General features: G+C 38.8%; 2 protein-coding genes and 1 long non-coding RNA gene across 4 annotated transcripts in view; 2 read left to right on the top strand and 1 right to left on the bottom strand.

Annotated features, from left to right (window-relative positions):
* Positions 1–7,442, top strand: part of URB1 (URB1 ribosome biogenesis homolog) — a 46,503-nt gene extending 39,061 nt beyond the window's left edge. For both annotated transcript variants that reach the window (XM_083438561.1, XM_083438562.1), the window contains 6 exons: positions 713–856; positions 1,941–2,050; positions 3,211–3,402; positions 4,722–4,963; positions 6,086–6,676; positions 7,063–7,442. In XM_083438561.1, the coding sequence (XP_083294687.1) occupies positions 713–856; positions 1,941–2,050; positions 3,211–3,402; positions 4,722–4,963; positions 6,086–6,676; positions 7,063–7,280 (1,497 nt within the window). In that variant the 3' untranslated portion in view covers positions 7,281–7,442. The remainder of the gene's footprint in view (positions 1–712; positions 857–1,940; positions 2,051–3,210; positions 3,403–4,721; positions 4,964–6,085; positions 6,677–7,062) is intronic.
* LOC310676629 lies at positions 228–10,074 on the bottom strand. The gene is made up of 4 exons (XR_014510647.1): positions 8,821–10,074; positions 8,130–8,229; positions 4,671–4,805; positions 228–648 (listed from the first exon to the last, which is right to left on the bottom strand). It is a non-coding gene; the product is annotated as an uncharacterized lncRNA (long non-coding RNA).
* Positions 10,075–10,151: 77 nt separating this feature from the next.
* MIS18A (MIS18 kinetochore protein A) lies at positions 10,152–16,780 on the top strand. The gene is made up of 5 exons (XM_083438650.1): positions 10,152–10,447; positions 11,193–11,259; positions 13,046–13,168; positions 15,773–15,866; positions 16,504–16,780. The coding sequence occupies exons 1-5, from the start codon at positions 10,255–10,257 to the stop codon at positions 16,582–16,584; spliced, it is 558 nt and encodes a 185-aa protein (XP_083294776.1). The 5' UTR covers positions 10,152–10,254; the 3' UTR covers positions 16,585–16,780.
* Positions 16,781–18,230: the final 1,450 nt, after the last annotated feature.

Below are 18,230 nucleotides of genomic sequence, written 5' to 3'. Positions count from 1 at the left end.
GTTGCAACCAAATCACTATGTAAATAGTCTTTATAGTTGCTTGCAGCACCCAGGATCTTCATTTCTAAACTCTGAGCATGGTAACAGAGTCATTGTTCAGACACTGAGATTAGTGTCCATGTGGCAGCCACCTCTTCCTGTTATGCAATTCTGTTCACGCATGGCCTCTTTATTTTTTCCTTCTGCCATTCACATTTTTGAAACACATTCCAAATTCCATATTTGCATTTTTTTTTTAAAAAGTATTTTTATTAAATGTTATCCATATAACCCAAATAACAAAATACAGCAAACAAAACACATAAAAACTAAACCAAACCACGGCAGGCATGGGATGTTACATTCACAAGAAAAAATGGTGAAGCTGGTTATCTGTGTGTTTGCGATAAGATACAGACAGGCAAGTGGAGCATCTTTTTTCCTACATTCAGTATGTGACTTCTTGTGACTGTATAAGAAGGCACATTCTGAATGCAGAAAAATGATAAAAATTGTTTAAGCCGTTTAAAATAAGAAATGTGTATTATATTTAGCAACATCACAAATTACTGGCATATCTGGAATTTAGGTTTTTGTGTGTCTGTTTGCAGCATCATGTGGTTTTTTCCCCTTCTTTCTTCATTTTTATCCAGTCTGTTGGAGACATTCCTATAGAGTGGAAATAGAGTGGAAAAGTTACAATAGTAATTTATGCTCCCTCTTTATTTTCCAGCACAAAATGGAGCGTGAATGGATTCTTGCAATTATTGGGGAAGGACTCAAAGACAAACACTGCTATGAATTATATGATTATCAGAGAATTTTCCATGTCATTCTGTCTTTCTTCCATAGTCCACTGTGTGATGAATCCTCCCAGGTAAAATGCAACTGAAACACATACAGATACTCCTAAAAGCTTTTAACTTAAAGCAAAAAGAAAACATTGAAGACTTTTTCTCTGAGAACTAATCTCATTCAGTCATATATTAAAAGAAAAACATCCAGTTAAGTCTTTAATGTGTCAAGAATTTTAACATCTGTGGGTATCTTTAGATCTCAACATAGTCTGTAGTAATAATATTCTAAGGCTGCGATCCATGCTTGCTTACTTGAGAATAAGCTTGGACACAATACTGACTTCTGAGTGAATGTGCATAGAATTACTCGTAATTTATGAAGATACAAGCAATCCTTGTTTTGTGCAGGGGTTACATTCCAGACTCCCACGCTTGTCTGTGAGACCTGCATAAAGCATTTCCTCCCTCGTTCCAACCTTTTAGTGAGGTTTTCAGGTCACTTCTGGGTTTGGTGTGCATGTGTGATTGTGCATCAATCAGTCACTGCCTGTATGTTAATTTATATCTCATTACTGTTTCTCTCCCCCACCTCACCCCAATATTTACTAGTAAGGTTTTATAAAACTTAGTCATTATGTATGAATAGAAAGCTTGAGACAAAATTTGAAAATAACAAGCTGTCTCCTAAGACCAAGGAGTGTGCTAAAAAGGGAGGGGAAAGTATTGTAAAATTGTTGAAAACACTAGAACCAAAAATATTGGGGTACTTTTTATATTAACACATGGAAGCAAGATATACGTCACCAAGTACCCTTAGAATGTCTGTCTGCATTCGGGAAGAGTCATGGTACCATTTTGCATGCATTTTAAGGCGAGATATTGAAGACAATGTTCAGATGGATACTGTAGATTCTGCCCACACTCAAGATAATATCCAGGTAATAATAAGATAATATCCATAGTGACGCCATCTTTGATATATTCGCTCCAAAAGACTGTTGATCTCGAAGGTGCCACAGAACTCTTATTGTGTTTGCAGATAATTAGATCTAGTTGTTTTCCCCTTGTTTCATTCCCAAAGGCTTAAAATTGCAGCTGTGAAAGTTATTAAGGACATCTTATATAACTACCATAAATAATAATATATATTTTTTTGTCTTTCAGCATCAGATTCTGGAAATACTTCAGAATGCTGCATACATCACCAAAGCTGCCTATCAGCTAATAAGAGATCACAGCCTATTAACTTGGATAATATCTGTACTAGATAAAAGGTGCATAGAAGAGTATTCATGATTGATTGCTAAATAATTTCTTTCTTTCACCTTTTTAAATGTGCATATGCGAGAGAGCAAGAAATTAGGACAAGCATTTTTTGCTCGTAGAGGTCATGGTATGCCACTAAGGCAGCTATCCTAAGAACAGACTTACTTTTGAGTAAACGTGCAAACAGCTTAAGCCCTTTAAATCCTTTTACTTAGAGATACTTTAAAAACTTTGATTCTGTTAAAGTGTTAGCCTGTACATATAATTATCAACTTAGTTAAGGATTATTAACTATAGTTGCCATGTAGTCTGAAGCTGTACTCCATGTGCCTGCAAAGACTTGAGTTCATTAACTGGAATTTAACAGAGTGTTCTATTGCTTCTCTGGGGGAAACATTTTATTAATACTCTGTCGTCCTTGTTTGTTGAAGAAAACTTGGCCTCTAAATATGTTTCTGAAATGTAATGTAACTGAATAATAGTCAGAAAACTGGCTTTAGCAATGTTTTATTTAAAAGCTGAATCTCCTGTTCTTGAAACTCAACTTAAATTGTCCAGGGACTAATGAAGAGGTTCTGAGGATTGTTATGCTGTTAGTGGGAAAATGACACTGGGTTGTTCTGCCCATGGTTGCTGCTACTGTGCTTTGCTTTTAACAACTTCAGCACTCTTCAGCTTAGGTCCCATATTAAACTGGTATGAATTAAAAGAAATGGCTTGCAGCCAAAAAACTGTTGAACTAAGTTTCTGTTTTCACACAATTTCTCAGTACACACACACACACTGTAGTGTTTGATGTGGGAAATGTGAATTACCTAAATGAATGTTCAAAGTCTACTCAAGGTTTAGATCCTACAGTGACTCTTTTAAATATACATCATATACAGGAACGTACACTCTGGATTCAGTGTTGGATTTTTCCCTTCCATTTAATTTTTTCCCCTCAGGTGAAAGACAATATTAAAGGTAACATTTTGTGTACCCAGCTCATGGGACTGGTGGATAATGGTTGAGAAATATTATTTTTTAAATGCTATTTTGGTGCACTATTGTAATCTGGTTTGCTATAAAATAAACATGGAACATTTTTTTTTATTTTAACTTATTTTTTTCCTCCCTCCCTCCCTCCCTCCCTTCCTTCCTTCCTTCCTTCCTTCCTTCATTCTAGGTTTCTGGAATCCAAGATGCTAAGCAGTGTGATCTCTTTAGTCCATACTCTTTGGGTAACCAATTTAGGAGATAAACAAAAGTCACTTGGAACACCTGATACGAAGGAGCTACTAGAGAATCAGAGATTCCTTCCTCTCCAGCTTGTCAGTGAATTTCTTCACATTTTATTAATGCTTCTTAAACACATTCGGTATGTATTTCCTTCTGTTTAATGTATCTGGAATTAAATTTCATTGAGCCTTGAGTTTTTGTAATATCTCAAAATTCACCTTTGATTTTTCATTGTAAATGGCAACAATCATTTTTCTAAAGATTAGCTTTTCTGCAGAGATCTGAAATGCATTGGTTGGTACTTGCTAATGTCTAAGTGGTCCACTCGTCATTTCTGCTCAGTGGGAGCCTGTCTTCAATACATTGTGCTTTTATTTATTTTCCAGAATATCTTTCTCACCTTTCTAAATTGTAATCAAGGCTGTTAGCGGGGGCCATGGAGAAGCACTGCTGAAGTCTGCTTAGCATTCAGTAGTCTAAGCCTTCTCAAAACTATTGCATATGGTATTTTTCAGCCACTGCAATTCTTCAGAGCCTTAGTTATCAGTGAATTTTGGCAGTTCTTGACCCTTAGAGTCATTTTCACCCCTAACAAGATGTTATGCCTGATTTTGTCTCTTTTCAATTACCAGTTTTCCATTTGACCTAACCCTTATACTGTGTAATTTTTGCTACTTGAGTTCACTAGAATGCACTCACTACTTGAGTTCACTACAAATTTAGCTTTTTATTTCTGTTTACTGTGTACCAGCATTTTCAGGAAAAACATACCCTAAAAGCTATGTACATCAAGCACTTGAGTAGCCCTGCCTAAAAGTGTATGTATGCTTGGAAGGAAGAAATAGATTCAAAACCTGTGAAAATGAATTGGCTATTTGAACCCAACCAGCACATGTATTGTTGTTTGGAAGTGTTATTCCTACTATGGCTTGGTTCATGTGTGACATTAAAGCATCATTTAAAATAAGCTATGGTTTAATGCCCGTAAGCACGTTGCTCCTATCTCACTCCTGACTGTACGGTATGGGAGAGGAAACAAGCCAGAGTCTGGCTTGATGTGAACTGTGTACCCAGCCTTGAGGTTTGTTTCCTCCCAGGTTTGCACATCATGACAAGCCAGGCTCTGTCTTGTATCCTCCCCTGCAGGGCATAGTAACAGTGGAAGAGAAAAGAAGCGCTCATGTATACTAAACCATAGTTTATTTAAACTACAGTTTAATATTGCATGCAAGCCAGAGCAAATTATGCAACCTGATAACAAACGATAACTCAAATCAGTAGCCTTCATGTTTCCCTGCTGTCTTTTTGCTGCAATCTTATCTGCCTCAGACTCTTATTTTGTGTTAGACAAAAATTAAATAAACCGTCACTTGTTTCCAAACAAAAGCAAATTTTGAGTTTAGTTACCATTTGGGTTGAGCATTGTAACCTTTGTTTTCTCCATCTCCTGCCAAATAGGACCAACTTGGATTCTGCCATATTGATTCAGTTTTTCAGCACGTTGAGTTCTGTATTGGAATACCGCGTTGTGGTTTTTGAGGCCTTCAGACAAATGGGAAGATTCACTGTGAATGAGCATGTCCTTTCAAACAAAGATGTTCTGCTGCTCTTGCACAAGTGGAGCATAATTGGCAAAGACGTGGAACTTCAAGATGTTCTTCAGATATTTGCTCAACAGTACCAAATAAAAGAATTGCTTAGTAAGTTCTAAATATATCATGTGTTTTAAATAAGGTCAGCTATTTTCTGCTGAATTCTGAAAGTACTGAACGCAACAGCCAGCTCATCATATTTCATCAAATGCATGGAAGAAGAGGAAGCCCTTAACCACACACTAAAAAGATATTATTGTTGGCCCCAGGCAGGCTTCCTCAGGAAGTTTGAAAAGGGAGTAGAAATCATTAAAATATATGTGTACTTCATTAATAACATCAGACATGATCCAAGAAAAAGGATTTCATATCTCCCTTGGTTTTTTTTGTCTAGTGGTAAACTTCATAGAACATCACCATATGCTCTTTATATAAAATGAAGCTCTGAGTGTAAGTGACTTTCATCATGTCAGTTTGCCAGGATCTGCTTAGGACAGTCAAGGCCTTACCCAAACACTTTTCCCTTTCCTGAGCCTTTGTAGGGGTGGATAATTAAGGAGCAGAGACCTGTGTGGAAGCAGAAACCATTTTAGTTTGTGTGATCCCACACATAAAACACCACTGAGATGGGTAAATAAAAGAAAGAGTTCTCATTTTTAAGATAGTGGGAAATTGCTTTTGTTAATGTAGATTTAAAAGAGAGGGCTTATAATAATGTTTGTTTAGAGAAATTATTTTTGGCAGCATTCATGCAAAATCTATGGAGTGATGATAATCTCAAGATAAATGTTCAGTCTGGGCTTCCTGCAACTGAGCTATTTGTTTTGTTGGGATTTGGTTGAACTTTTAACCTGTTACTTTCCAACTTTAAAAGCATAATTCAGCAAGCGGTTCTATCTGTCCTTCTGTCTCGCTTTTAAATAAATACTGAATTGATTAATTTATTACCATTCTCCCTTAGGTGTGAATATGTCTTCGCAGCAGTGCAGGAGAGGTTAAGACAGGTGCAAGATGATGGTTGTGCAGAGTCGTGAAAAAATCAGTTTACACCTTTTGAAACCTCTCCTGTACCAATGTGAAGATATCTGCTTGCTGCAACTTGGAGACATCCAAGTGCCCACTGAGAAACATTTTTCACAATAAGACCAACAAATACTTTTCAGAAAGTTCAAATTTTCTCATTTTTCTTTAAATTACTGTAAGTATTTTGCTTGTTTTCTTCTACTACAGAAAACATTAAAGACAAAAACAAAGCACAAGCACCATTTCGAACATCATCCCGACTTGTTCGGAAGAAGAATGAAATTGAAACAGAGCCAGAAACAGCATCTGAGCGGGGGGAGAAATATTTAGAGGAATGCAGATCTGTCCTGAGATCTGTGCTTTTCCACTGGGAACCTGTATTCCTGGATATGCCAGCAAAGCATTCAAAAGAGCACAGTGGAGATGACAGTCCTGGCCTTACGTGTAAGATTGCTTACTTAGTATTCAGATGGCTAGTGAAGTCTCTTCTCGACAGCAGCTTCAACGTGCAAAATGTACTTTTGACTTTCAAGTGGTTTGAAAAGAGTGCTTTGCAAAACAGCACTGTGGTTGATGAGATTCTTAAAGATTCAACTCTCAAAAGTGGTATATTTAAGCTTTACAGTACTGTCTACAATGCCTGTGAAGAGAAGGCCATGGAACTGAGTGATCTCTCCTTGCTTAATGGAATCATGCTGCACCTACTAGATTCCCAGAACCTGACCAAAAATGCTTTTCATGAGACTGTGGAAAGGTTCTGCCTCTCGGCAGTAACAGAGGAAGAAAGAACGAAGAAAGGTAATGTTATTTTCAGCAAGGAAGTTGAGGAGAAACTAAGCATATAATCTTTCTCCCCCATAAAACTTATTGAAATTTTGCCTTTTGCTATAATATGGTAATTCCAGAAGATACTAAGAGATTAACTAGTAATGTAGAGTAGGATATTCTGGTGACATTAAAATCGATTCAGAAATTGAATAAGCCTGAGTATGGTAAGGGATATTCTAAGGGATAAAGTGTTGTTTAACATCAGTAACCCATGTTCGCTTAATGAAGTATCAAATGTTCCATTTAAAAAAATGTATTGGAAACTCTGCCATTTAAAATAAGCAGAGTAAATGATGAATATAGATCAACTTTTAAGAAAAGATCTTGATTGTGACAATTATTTTCCTATTTCCTAGGGGCAAGCATATTCCTCACTTCTGTTTACATTGGAGATCTTTGGCTGGGAGCAAAGCAACCAGACACATTTATAACCCATGTTAAACTGATACATGGAACAGCAAATGGTAAACAAAAGAATGATGATCAAAGAACACGGGAACCTGAAGAAGCTATAGCTTCTCTCTGCAAAGACATTTACCCATTCTTAATTCATCACCCTGTCTTTCAATCTTAAATGTAAAGTGTGTGTCATGCTTTCAGATCTTGATGGGGGGGAGGCTGCCATAAAGAGAACTATTTTGGAACTCATAACTTATTTGTAATTATGTATCACGAAAGATACGGTGTACTTTTAAGCTGGATTTTGAATAAATATTTACTGCTATTTTTTTCAGAAGTTTTGAAAGCTGATTTTCAAGGCTTTTGATGTATTATGTTTTAAGATGCCTGCCTACTAAAACCAAAACACCTGACTCACAGTTAGAATGGTTGGTTGACTCAAAAACAAACTGAATAGGTGACAAGAAAAAAAAATTCAAGTCATCACCCTACATCGATTTTCTACATTCACTTTACTTCTTTAAAAGATTCATGCAGAATTAGGGCTTCATAGACACCAGGGCCAGTAGGAAGATATTTTTGGGAACACTAACATGCAATTCCTATTTGGACCCCCTCAGAGAAATAGTGTGAGATGGGTTATAGCAGGCAAGACATGCACTCAATTCAGACAGTGATTTCTGGCTTGTATTACATCTGATCTGGGGAACTAACATTTAATGTCAGCTAATAAGTCATCATGATTCTGGTTTGTTAGCCCCAGTTCCCTGATTCAGAAATAATACAAGCAGCAATGAAGTGACACAGTAGTCATCCAAACCAGGACATTGTGAGCCTAATGGAAGCAGGGAATGTATGATACAGTATTTTAGAATTTTAGAAGCAACGTAGCCCAGGTGTTCATTAATTAGATGCTTAAGGATATAAATCTAGGATGCTTGCTTTGCATCCAAGTCCTGTCTTTCATAAGGGCATACGACCTTACATTTCCTTTCATCTACAGAACACAAAGCATTGTACTTACTTCCCGGGTGTAGAACCAGTCCGAGATATATAGAACAAAATAAGGAAAAGAAATGCCACAAAAGAAGCAAGCCCAATCCAAAGGGCTATGACAATTGAATCTGTGGAAAGAAATACAGTATTTATAACACCATACAAATCCTTAAGGCATTTATTATAGATTTATTGTAGATTACTAAGCAATATTATGTCCACTCAAGGAAGGCTTTTTTCCCAAGGAATAGGGGCTGTAGTGCTTTAAGTGAGGACACCCTCCTGAAACTCCAAATACTAAAAAAAATTAATAGCAAAACATTGCTTTCATTAGTATAGCATTTGAAGTGCATGACTTGTATTCTCAGTTTTAATGTAACAGTAAGAGGGAAGCTGTCATTTACTACAATGTTCAAAACATATTAAAGTATTCCAGCAGTTAAGTCATTTGAAAACAAAAATATACATTCCATCCAATTTTAATGTATACATACTTGGAAAAGAGTTTCAATGAAGTAGGTGGACTGTCTTAGTAGTCAACCTGCACAAGACTGGTACTGAATTCGGTAGTCAACAAATTACTATGCAGTAGTCAGAAACCCCAATCTAAATAAGCAATTTACATGCAGAAAGTGTGTTTACAAAAACATTAAACTTTTCAAAGGATGTTTTCTTTTTTGTTGTTTTTGCTTTAGTTGTTCACATAATGCAATACTTACATCTGTTTGCCTTCAGCTTTCTTGCATCAACTGGAAGTAGATCTAAATAATCCATGTAATATTCAAAATCGTAAGTAAAACTGGATGAATTTGTCTTGTTAGCCATCTCAGTACAACCTCCTAGCCAGCTCTAACCCCAACCAACAATTATGATGAGTTGTACTTAAGTGTTCCTATAAAGAGATTCTGTAGTTGTGCAGTTTTTCATTTGAGCAGACATCCTTGAGGAATGCCAAGATACCAGACCCAATCAGCAGAAATGAAGGTCAGTGTATGGCGATGGTCTCTGGTGCCAGAATGACAAATGTGAACATTCCTTGCGGGAAGTACAAGATGTCGTTAACTCTTTTATGTTTTCACTAATACAGAACTAAGTAATAAGAAAAGACACAGTCAAGTTGGTAAAGAAAACCATGCCAGCAGGTGACAGGCTATCATCATCATCGTTTTATTCATAACCTGTTCTTCATTTAATATTTCGACCCCACAGCAGGGAAAATGGCAATATACAAAAATTAAGGACTAATTAAAAAGTCAAATAAATAAGAACCCTGTCATAAAACAAACAAAGCTAAATGCAGGGAGGACAACCAACACATTACCAAGATAAACAAACATGACACCCGGCCCACTAAAATAAAGCAAATGGCGTTAGCAACAGCTGACGCCCCATTTTTCACCTACAGCACTGCCCACTTACTCCCCATTTCAACAGAGTGATCAGTGCAGGAAATGAACAACTCCACCTTTCAATCCTCTCCAATGCACCCCACTTTCCCACAACTGAGCACGAAACGAACACGAATGTGGGAAATGGGTGGCACGTGGAGACTCCTCAAAGAAGTCTTTTCCACCACACTGGAGTCAGTTGTTTTGCAGGCGCAATGATGCCACTGCTACGTCTGATGTGCTTCCTACTGCTACCTCAAGCAGGTTTTTGAGCAAAACCTGCACAGTGTGCATATTCTTGCTGTTATCATTAGCAGCTGCATCTCTCGAGGTTGGTTGGTGGTACTGAGAATCGTGTATGTCGAAAAGATTGTAAGAATCACGCGACTCCCCTTTTTTTTTAAAAAAAATAATCTTCAGAATCTGTATTTTGGAGTTTTTATTCTTTCATAACTACTTCTCTCAGAAATCACTACCATGCAACCTCGCAAAGACCCTTAGACCCCTCAAGGCGGCTGCTTCCCCCGCGTTGCTATGGTGAACTCCGCAACCTGCCCGACCGAGGCCCTTCCCTGGTGCTGAATCACCCAGAGCCACAGCGCATGCTCCTACACGCTCTCGAACGCCGCCGACTCCGCCCCTTCTCCCGGGAGAGGCAAAAGAGAAGGGCTCGGTTTGCGCGCTAGAGCGGCACCGCGTTGCGTCTGTTATTTCCGGCGCTGGCGCGGAGGGGAGGGGGCGCGGCGCGGGCGGCTTTGAAAGAGAATGGCGGCGCACCCGGGGGAAGACAGCTCTCTCCCGTTGACGGAGGCGTCCCCTAGCAGCCCGGGGCCCGGAGAGGATGCCGGGTCCGAGGAGCTGCCCATGGTGTTCCTGTGCGCTGGCTGCAAGCGGCCCGTAGGAGACACGCTCGGCTGGGAGTTCAACGACGAGGATACCAACTGCATCTTGTTGAAGAGTGAGCGACGAGGCGCCCGCCCGCCCGCGCGGCTAATCACCTGGGAAACGCTCTGCGCCCGCCCGCACCGCGGCTTTCCCTCGCGCGCTTCCTTCCCTCGCGCGTGCAAATATTCGCGCGCTCGTCCCCCCCCCCCCCCATAAACCAGCATTCAGTGGCTCCTCTCTTGGCTTTGTTCGCGCCCTTCTCGTGTGCTTTACGTAGGTCTTAGGACCCAAGTCTCCCTTCTTGAGGCGGTTTTAGGCTGCGCCATCACTTGAAATTATCTGGGCGACTTGAGAGGGCATTAAAGCAAAGGCATTGCAATAAAAGAAAGTGAATATGGTGAAGCTGCAGAAGGAACAGCAAAACACTTGAAAAGAGAGAACGGGGGAAAGATTCTGCAGTGCTAACGTTGCCATCCTATATTTGTGTGTGTGTCCAGTTATTTTCAGTGGGGTTTTCGTCCAGGTAAATGTGCTTAAACTTGCAGCCAAAGATAATTCATGGGACTCAGTTCTAGTGCTAGTGACGTATATGCCACTTTTTAATTTCCAAAGTGTTTTGGAATATGCATTAAACTTACTCCTTGCCACCCGGTTGACCAAAGCATGTCGGCATTATTGTGCCCCTTAGTTGGGACAGAGGTTTTTGCCAACCCACTTCAGTGTTTTCCCATTCTGTGTTGGCGATAAATAGCATAATTGGGCTGGGAGTACTTATGGGAGACTACTTTTCTACTGATCTTACATCTTTTGATTTTCAGATGTTACGCTCAATGTTTCAGTGGACAAGGAACAAAAACTTTCAAGCCGAGCAGGCGAATATGGCTGGTAAGCGGTGAAAATCCCAAAGTGAAACAGATGTGTCACACAATAAAGCTTTATGCTAAAGAAGAAAGTCAAAAGAAAGGTTTGCCCTAAAAGTATCCATATGGTCTAATAGACAATATGTTTGGACTCATTTTTATTAGGAAGGGGAATAGGAAGCCACTTTAGAGCAGGTTTTTTTTTTTTGTTTTTTTGAAGCCATATGTTTTAAGCCTGTTACTCATACTGAATCTTTGAGGAAGTGTGGGATGTATATCTTATTATGTTAGTGTTTTCAGGATCTTTTAGGAGACATTCCTTGGGAAGTGTGTGCATACATAATAAAAATACATAGGTTAATGATCTTCAGTGCTTGCTACTGAGTTGTCACTTCTTAAAATATTTACAAGTGTTCCAAGAAAAGTAATTTCCACACAGTTTTGAATCTGTTTGAACATTCAAGCTACATTGTTTGTGCTTATTGACTAAGACTAAAACTGGTTTAAGAGTTTGGTTCACATCTGCTAACCATCACTCTGAATAGTTGTTTTGTTTTTTTGCGCACTTGCATGAATGCAGTACATGGGAATTTGCACCTTTTTGACCAAGTCCTTAAAAAAAGTCCTGGGAAAACCATTTTTTAAATATTGCTTTCAGACAGATAAATATACACAACTTGCCTTTAACATTTATTCATAAATAAAGAATGTGTTGTCAACAGGCCTTTTCATTGAGTCATAGTGCTTCGGAAGGACTGATTCTTAAAATGTAATGCAGTGGTTAGGGTTAGGATGCCTGGTCTCAAGAGGGTCTATCCCTCTTGAGACCATAAACAAGGGGTCCCTGTACAAACGAAGACAGTTCAGCTTCTGTCTTATCTGTTATCTCTCAAATAGGCCCCAAGCTGGCTGTATCCAGGGTGCCTGGCGTTGTATTACAAAGCATCACATATGTTACATTTTGCCTGACTGCCTTTTCCCAGACTTGCTTGGTTGTTCTGTCTTCTTTATTGTGAAGTGGCCTTCACATGCACAGCTGCTTCTGACACTTGTGGTAATCCCTTGGCCTTCCTTGTAAAGGAAGGTCACCCACTCACAGTCACACTCTAGGCTGTCTTTGCTTTATGATCTAACTAAGTTGAAGAGCAAAGGAGAGAACCGGAAAAAAGGTTGCAATGCTATTAGGTTTTTCAAACCAGATTAATACAACAAAGTATATAAAATAATTCTGTCTGATTGCAATAACTATTTCAGAATAAATTCATATCTTGACTGCATTGCCACAAAATCCCTACTTGGCTGTGAATACCAGTTGGTGATTTTGGAGCCAGGCATTAAAACACAGACCAACCTAGAGGAGTGTTGTGAATCATAGAATTGTAGAGTTGGAAAGGGACCCTGAGGGTCATCTAGTCCAACCCCCTGCAATGTAGGAATCTCAACTAAAGCATCCATGACAGATAGCCATCCAACTTCTGATTTAAAACTTCCAATGAAGGAGAGTCTGCAACCTCCTGAGGGAGACCGTTCCACTGTTGGAACAGCTCTTACTGTCAGAAAGTTCTTCCTGATGTTTAGTGACGATAACTAGGAGTGGACAGGAAAGCCAGGTATGCTGCTAGAAGCTCCTCAGAAGGAGGAGAGGATAAATCCTTTTTATTTAAAATATATGTAAAAAACAACTTTCCGCTAATTGTTTTATGCCATTTGTTTAATTTGTACTGGAAGTGGTACATTGCTGTGTTCCGAATTACAACATGAACATGTTAAAATGATGTTACATATGTTCTAAGTGATGCTTTGCTTTACAGCATGCTTGAAACCTTGTTTTGCACTGGGTGCAACATGACCCTTGGAAGCATTTACAGATGCACTCCGAGACATCTGGATTATAAACGAGATTTATTTTGCTTAAATGTTGATGCTCTTGAAAGGTAAGCAAAGCAATAGTTCTGTTTGCCTTTCTTCTGATGATAATTGATTATTTAAATACTCTTAAAACCGGACAACTTCCTCAATACTCCAGGTTATTTCTGATGTGCGTAAAGTTTTTTGCGGGGAGGGGAGGAACAGCAGCACAAATATTTTTCTGTTCTTCCATGGAAGGAAAAAATGAATCAAAACTGGCCTTCGTTTTTGTTTGCATTCAGCTAGGTAACAATGAGGAAAACATCAATTTCTTCCTCTCTTTCCCCACTACCCCCCCCCCCAATCCTTTAAGTTTAACCATTATTCTGTGCAATAAATACCCGTCATTTCCAGAGATGAGACTTCATTGACAATTGCTTGCAAGTAGCATTTTCTAACACAGAGATAATAGTGTGCATTGTGTGCATTGTGTTCTCTGAAACATATCCAATTACCATACTTTCCTTAGCAACCATTGAAAAATTATCCTTGAATGCGTAACTACAAATAGAGTATTGTGATCTAACTGTGATAGAGGATTGTGATCTCATCTCTTCCTTCAGATGTATTTTGAAAACTTTTTCATTTAGGCTTGTCTTCACAACATGCATTTTCTTTTTAAATCCATCAGGATTTATTGATCTCTTTGTTACTATTTTTGGTATGTTGTGTTCCACGTTGCTATTTTTTTAATGAAAGTGCAGATTATAAATTTGTAAATAAATAATCTGCATTGCTCAAAATTCAAGTATTATGCAACTTAATACAAGCATAGCATGGGAGCACAGTAATAAGTATTGCAACGCATCATTAAGTTATTTTGGTGTTTTCAAGAACTGACCATTTTGTTCAATTGGTTTTAATTTTAGACATTGCACTTGTAAAGTTCTAATTGCTATCCTTTTTAATTTAATTATTTAATGCATTGATACAGTGGTGCCTCGCAAGACGAAATTAATTCGTTCCGTGAGTCTCTTCGTCTAGCGGTTTTTTCATCTTGCGAAGCAACCCTATTAGCGGATTAGCGCTATTAGCGGTTTAGCAGCTATTAGCGGCTATTAAAGGCTTAAGGCATTAGCGGATTAGCTGCTAAAAGGCTATTAGCGGTTTAGCAGCTTAGAAAAAGGGGTTGGGGAGCGAAAAAAAATCTCAAGACTCGCAAGACATTTTCGTCTTGCGAAGCAAGCACCTAGGGAAATTCGTCCTGCGAAGCGCATTGAAAAACGGAAAACCCTTTCGTCTAGCGGGTTTTCCATCTTGCGGGGCACCACTGTATCTTTAGAGTAATATCTTTAGGGTGAAATCTTCCTAAGGCAGCTAAGAAAAGTCAATAAAATAAATATAAATGGCTTGCAAGATGTGTAGGAGTTACATTTCATGGATTGTATGTAAAGGCAAAATGACACCTAGTCAGACCGACCCTGGAATATCCCACGCAAGCTTCCCTACCTTTCCAGAACCTGGCGCGCCAAATGGGTCATTGCCCCCACAAGGTTACTGGGTTCTGGCAGGCTGTTGTGTGGGCTCTTGCAAGATCTCATAGGAACATCCAAGATCTTGTGAGAGACTCCCAGAGCCTGGAAATAATTTTTAAGCTTTCTGCCTTGCGAGCGTTTAATTCATGGGTTTGCCGCTGGCCATCCGCCAAGTGCATAAAGCTGCAATCGTGCAAGTTAAATGTGCACACAAGTTGTGAGTTAACTGTACACCAAATACCAGTATTAACAAATTATACCAGTAAAGTAAGGATTAAAACATGAATCTATCATAAAATTATCAAGGAGAACATAAATGTTCTTAAAATCCTCTTTAAAATCACCTGTGAAGGGGCCATGTGAGGAGAGGTGTTCAAAGATACAGGGCTACCACTAAAAATGCCCTGTTCCAGGTACCTACTAATCTCATCGTCCGTAATCAGGAACCAGAGAGCAAAGGCTCTGAAGCCAATCTCAGGGCCTGTACAGGGCCATAGAGTTGCATAAGGTTGAGAAAGATGTAATTTCATTCTTCATCCCCCTCCTGAAACCTGCCCCTCATACATTCTGTAAGACGTCTGTTCTGAGCTGGCTTGACTTTGAGGCTGAAGAGGAACATTCCTGTTAGGGATTGGGGATGCACCAGAACATGTTGCTGCATATCATCACTTGTCATACATCTCTGGAATTTCATTACCTGCCTTACGTACATAGCCCTACATTCTCAGGTGGACCTTCACCCAGGTAACCTGGCAGGCTCTACTTATAATGCAGGCTCTCGTTACTTAAAACAAAATAGTTGGAAGGGGCCAACCAGTCTGTAAATAATGTGTGCATTTCAATTACAGTGGTACTTCAGGTTACATACGCTTCAGGTTACAGACTCCGCTAACCCAGAAATAGTACCTCGGGTTAAGAACTTTGCTTCAGGATGAGAACAGAAATTGTGCAGCAGCAGCAGGAGGCCCCATTAGCTAAAGTGGTGCTTCAGGTTAAGAATGGACCTCCAGAACGAATTAAGTACATAACCAGAGGTACCACTGTACTGAGTATTACAGTCATGACTGTGTCGCTGGTAAATTATTCTTCAGTTAATAAATGCTCACACTTTTATTGGGTGATTGTGATGTTACTTATAACTGTACAATGTCCAAGTTATACCTTAGGGTCCTCGGAACAAAAAGCTGAAATTGATGAAGAGCCTCTAACGCTTGAAAGTCGAGCTAGTTTAGAAGAGTCACTAGGAAGGGTAAGATGGTTATTTTATGTTCTATGTTTTACTTTTTTCAGATGTGAAAGATGGTGTGATGATGGTTCCTTCTTAAAATCCCTCTTCTTAAGAAATACAGTAATCATGTCAGTAGATCTTGTTAAGGGAAACGGTGCAGAAAAGAGACATGAGATTCTTTTTGTACTCCTATATGAGAAAATAATGGCAATTTGCAACTGGGGATGCAGATGTGTTGAAATATGCATGCAGCTGCTGAGTTCTCCATGTAGTTCTGGCTGGAGATCAATGTGCAAATACAGACCCAAACAGACAGAGCATGCTGTCATCCTCTGATCATGCCAGTCAACCAGAAGGTTGGTGGTTCAAGTCCACCCAGGGATGGCTGTGGGCAGGATTCCTGCATTGCAAAGGGTTGGTCTAGATGATTCTTGCAGTCCGTTCCAACTCTATGATTCTATGATCTCTACCATATGGGGGAGGGTGACATCCATTCCTGTCTTCTGTGATCCCACTCATGACATATTGAGGAGGCAGGATGAGCATCAGGTATACTGGCTTGTAATTCACTTGTGGGTCCATGAATTTGGGACACAACTTATAATTAACTTATAATGTAAACTAAAATGTTTCTCGCCCTCCCCCCCTTACTTAACAGGCAGAAACGATTTTGAAGGCATTGGAGCAACGATTATCTGTAGTTGAATCAAGTTTTGCATCTCTTCACAACATTGGCTGAATAATTATTATTGATATTACTAATAATATTGACACTTGAGTTTGAAGTATGTTGAATCACTGCTGGAGTTGTCTGGTTAAAAACACGTGTTTCCCAGTGTCCTAGAGGTTGAAAATGCAGACACCTGAGGAAGGAGAATACTTCTGGAAAGCCAGACATCCTTTGGAAATTCTGGTCATGAATGTTGTGTTTTTTTGTTTTAAATCTTTTTTATTCTCATCTTTTCTAAATCACTGAAATGTAAATATTGTTACCAATATTCTCTTGTACCTTTTTTGGTTTTATATTTTGATTTATATTTCTTTTATGATTTTTCACATTGCTTTTCGCAGATTAGGAACAAGTGTGGCTAACCTGCTTTTTCTGAAGAAGAATGGCAGCAGTAGTGTGTTAGCTGCCTAATAGATCAATGGAATAACACTTTCATTTATAGTAGCAGCTGTTTAGTCTTCTATTAGTTGTGGGTACTGATATAATGAGCAGTGTTGGCTGAGCCTGCATCTGTGGAACTTGTTAAGCTTGTTTAAATGATTTAAGTGTTAATGTTTATATTCCTGCCTTTATTATTTTCAAGAATAAGATTTAAATTTCACAGAAGATGCTATCAGTGGCTTGATGAGAATTTCAAAAGTTAAAAAGGAGCAAGTGATACTTTGACTGTATTGTCTTTTTTGTAAATAAAATATGATAGAACTCTGCTTCAGTTTTATAACTGTATTGTGTACAAGTTATTTAGAGAGATTTGATTCCTAGTACTGTGACACTTGAATAAATGTAAATACTTAGTGCTGTAAACGTTTCATTAAAAAATTTCTACAGCTGAACTGGCATTTAAAACTGTTCAGTAAAAGTGTTTTATTGCAGGTCTTTGTGCTCATTCTTAATCACCTCGTCCTCCAAATTGAAGCTTCATGCCGTTTGCCAAACTTGAATGCCTTTCATATTCCAAATAACCTAGGTGCCATTAGTCATCACAGAGTTTTCATTATGCTGCAGCACATTCTGTTCACATCTAATTGCAGCACATCATGCTGTTTCATCCTTATTTTCTCTTTCTTTAAAAAAATGGAAAACAGGCACTGTTCACCAAGAAAAGGCTTTTATAAAATAGATGCTTATATATAGTAGTAATTCTAGCTGTAATGAAGCTGGAAGCTCAAGCAAACATTGCCATTTCTTTTCAAGTTAATTTGGTAGGATTTCTATCTTGGCATGTGAATAAAACTGAAGGTAATTTGCATCATTAAGTTACGGAAATTTGCAGATTGAGAGTTTCCTGTCCCTTACCTCCCATGTAATCACCTCTTCCCAAAAAGTATAACCAGACAATCCGGGAGGAACCCTTCTGAACAATTTGGGATTGGGTGTAGGAGATGGGGGGCAGGACTTGGCAAGAACTCAGCCTAGTTTTGGGTGATTTCCCCCCTCCTACCACAACTCATTGCTGTGCCTGTTACTGTTCTTTGTACCACTAACAAGTAGTCCAGATGCTTGTAAGTTTTCCTGATCATGTTTATGACCGTCGGATATTTTCTCCAGTGTAAGAAGATTCTGATTTGGATCAGATAACAAGGGTAGCTGGTTTCTCAGATTGAAATGTAAAACACAATTTTTTATTGCAATCTCAAAACAAATTTTGAAATAAC

This window comes from Podarcis tiliguerta, assembly GCF_965153285.1.
Source record: "Podarcis tiliguerta genome assembly, chromosome: 4".
NCBI lineage: Eukaryota > Metazoa > Chordata > Lepidosauria > Squamata > Lacertidae > Podarcis > Podarcis tiliguerta.
This window is presented reverse-complemented; position numbering and strand designations above follow the sequence as displayed.

What these genes read in the sequence shown, in the direction of transcription:
- MIS18A (XM_083438650.1), top strand. Translation starts at nt 10,255, where the DNA reads ATGGCGGCGCACCCGGGGGAAGACAGCTCTCTCCCGTTGACGGAGGCG. An exon ending in CGAGCAGGCGAATATGGCTG is followed by an intron (nt 11,260 to 13,045) that starts GTAAGCGGTGAA and finishes TTTGCTTTACAG; the next exon opens with CATGCTTGAAACCTTGTTTT. An exon ending in TAGAAGAGTCACTAGGAAGG is followed by an intron (nt 15,867 to 16,503) that starts GTAAGATGGTTA and finishes CTTACTTAACAG; the next exon opens with GCAGAAACGATTTTGAAGGC.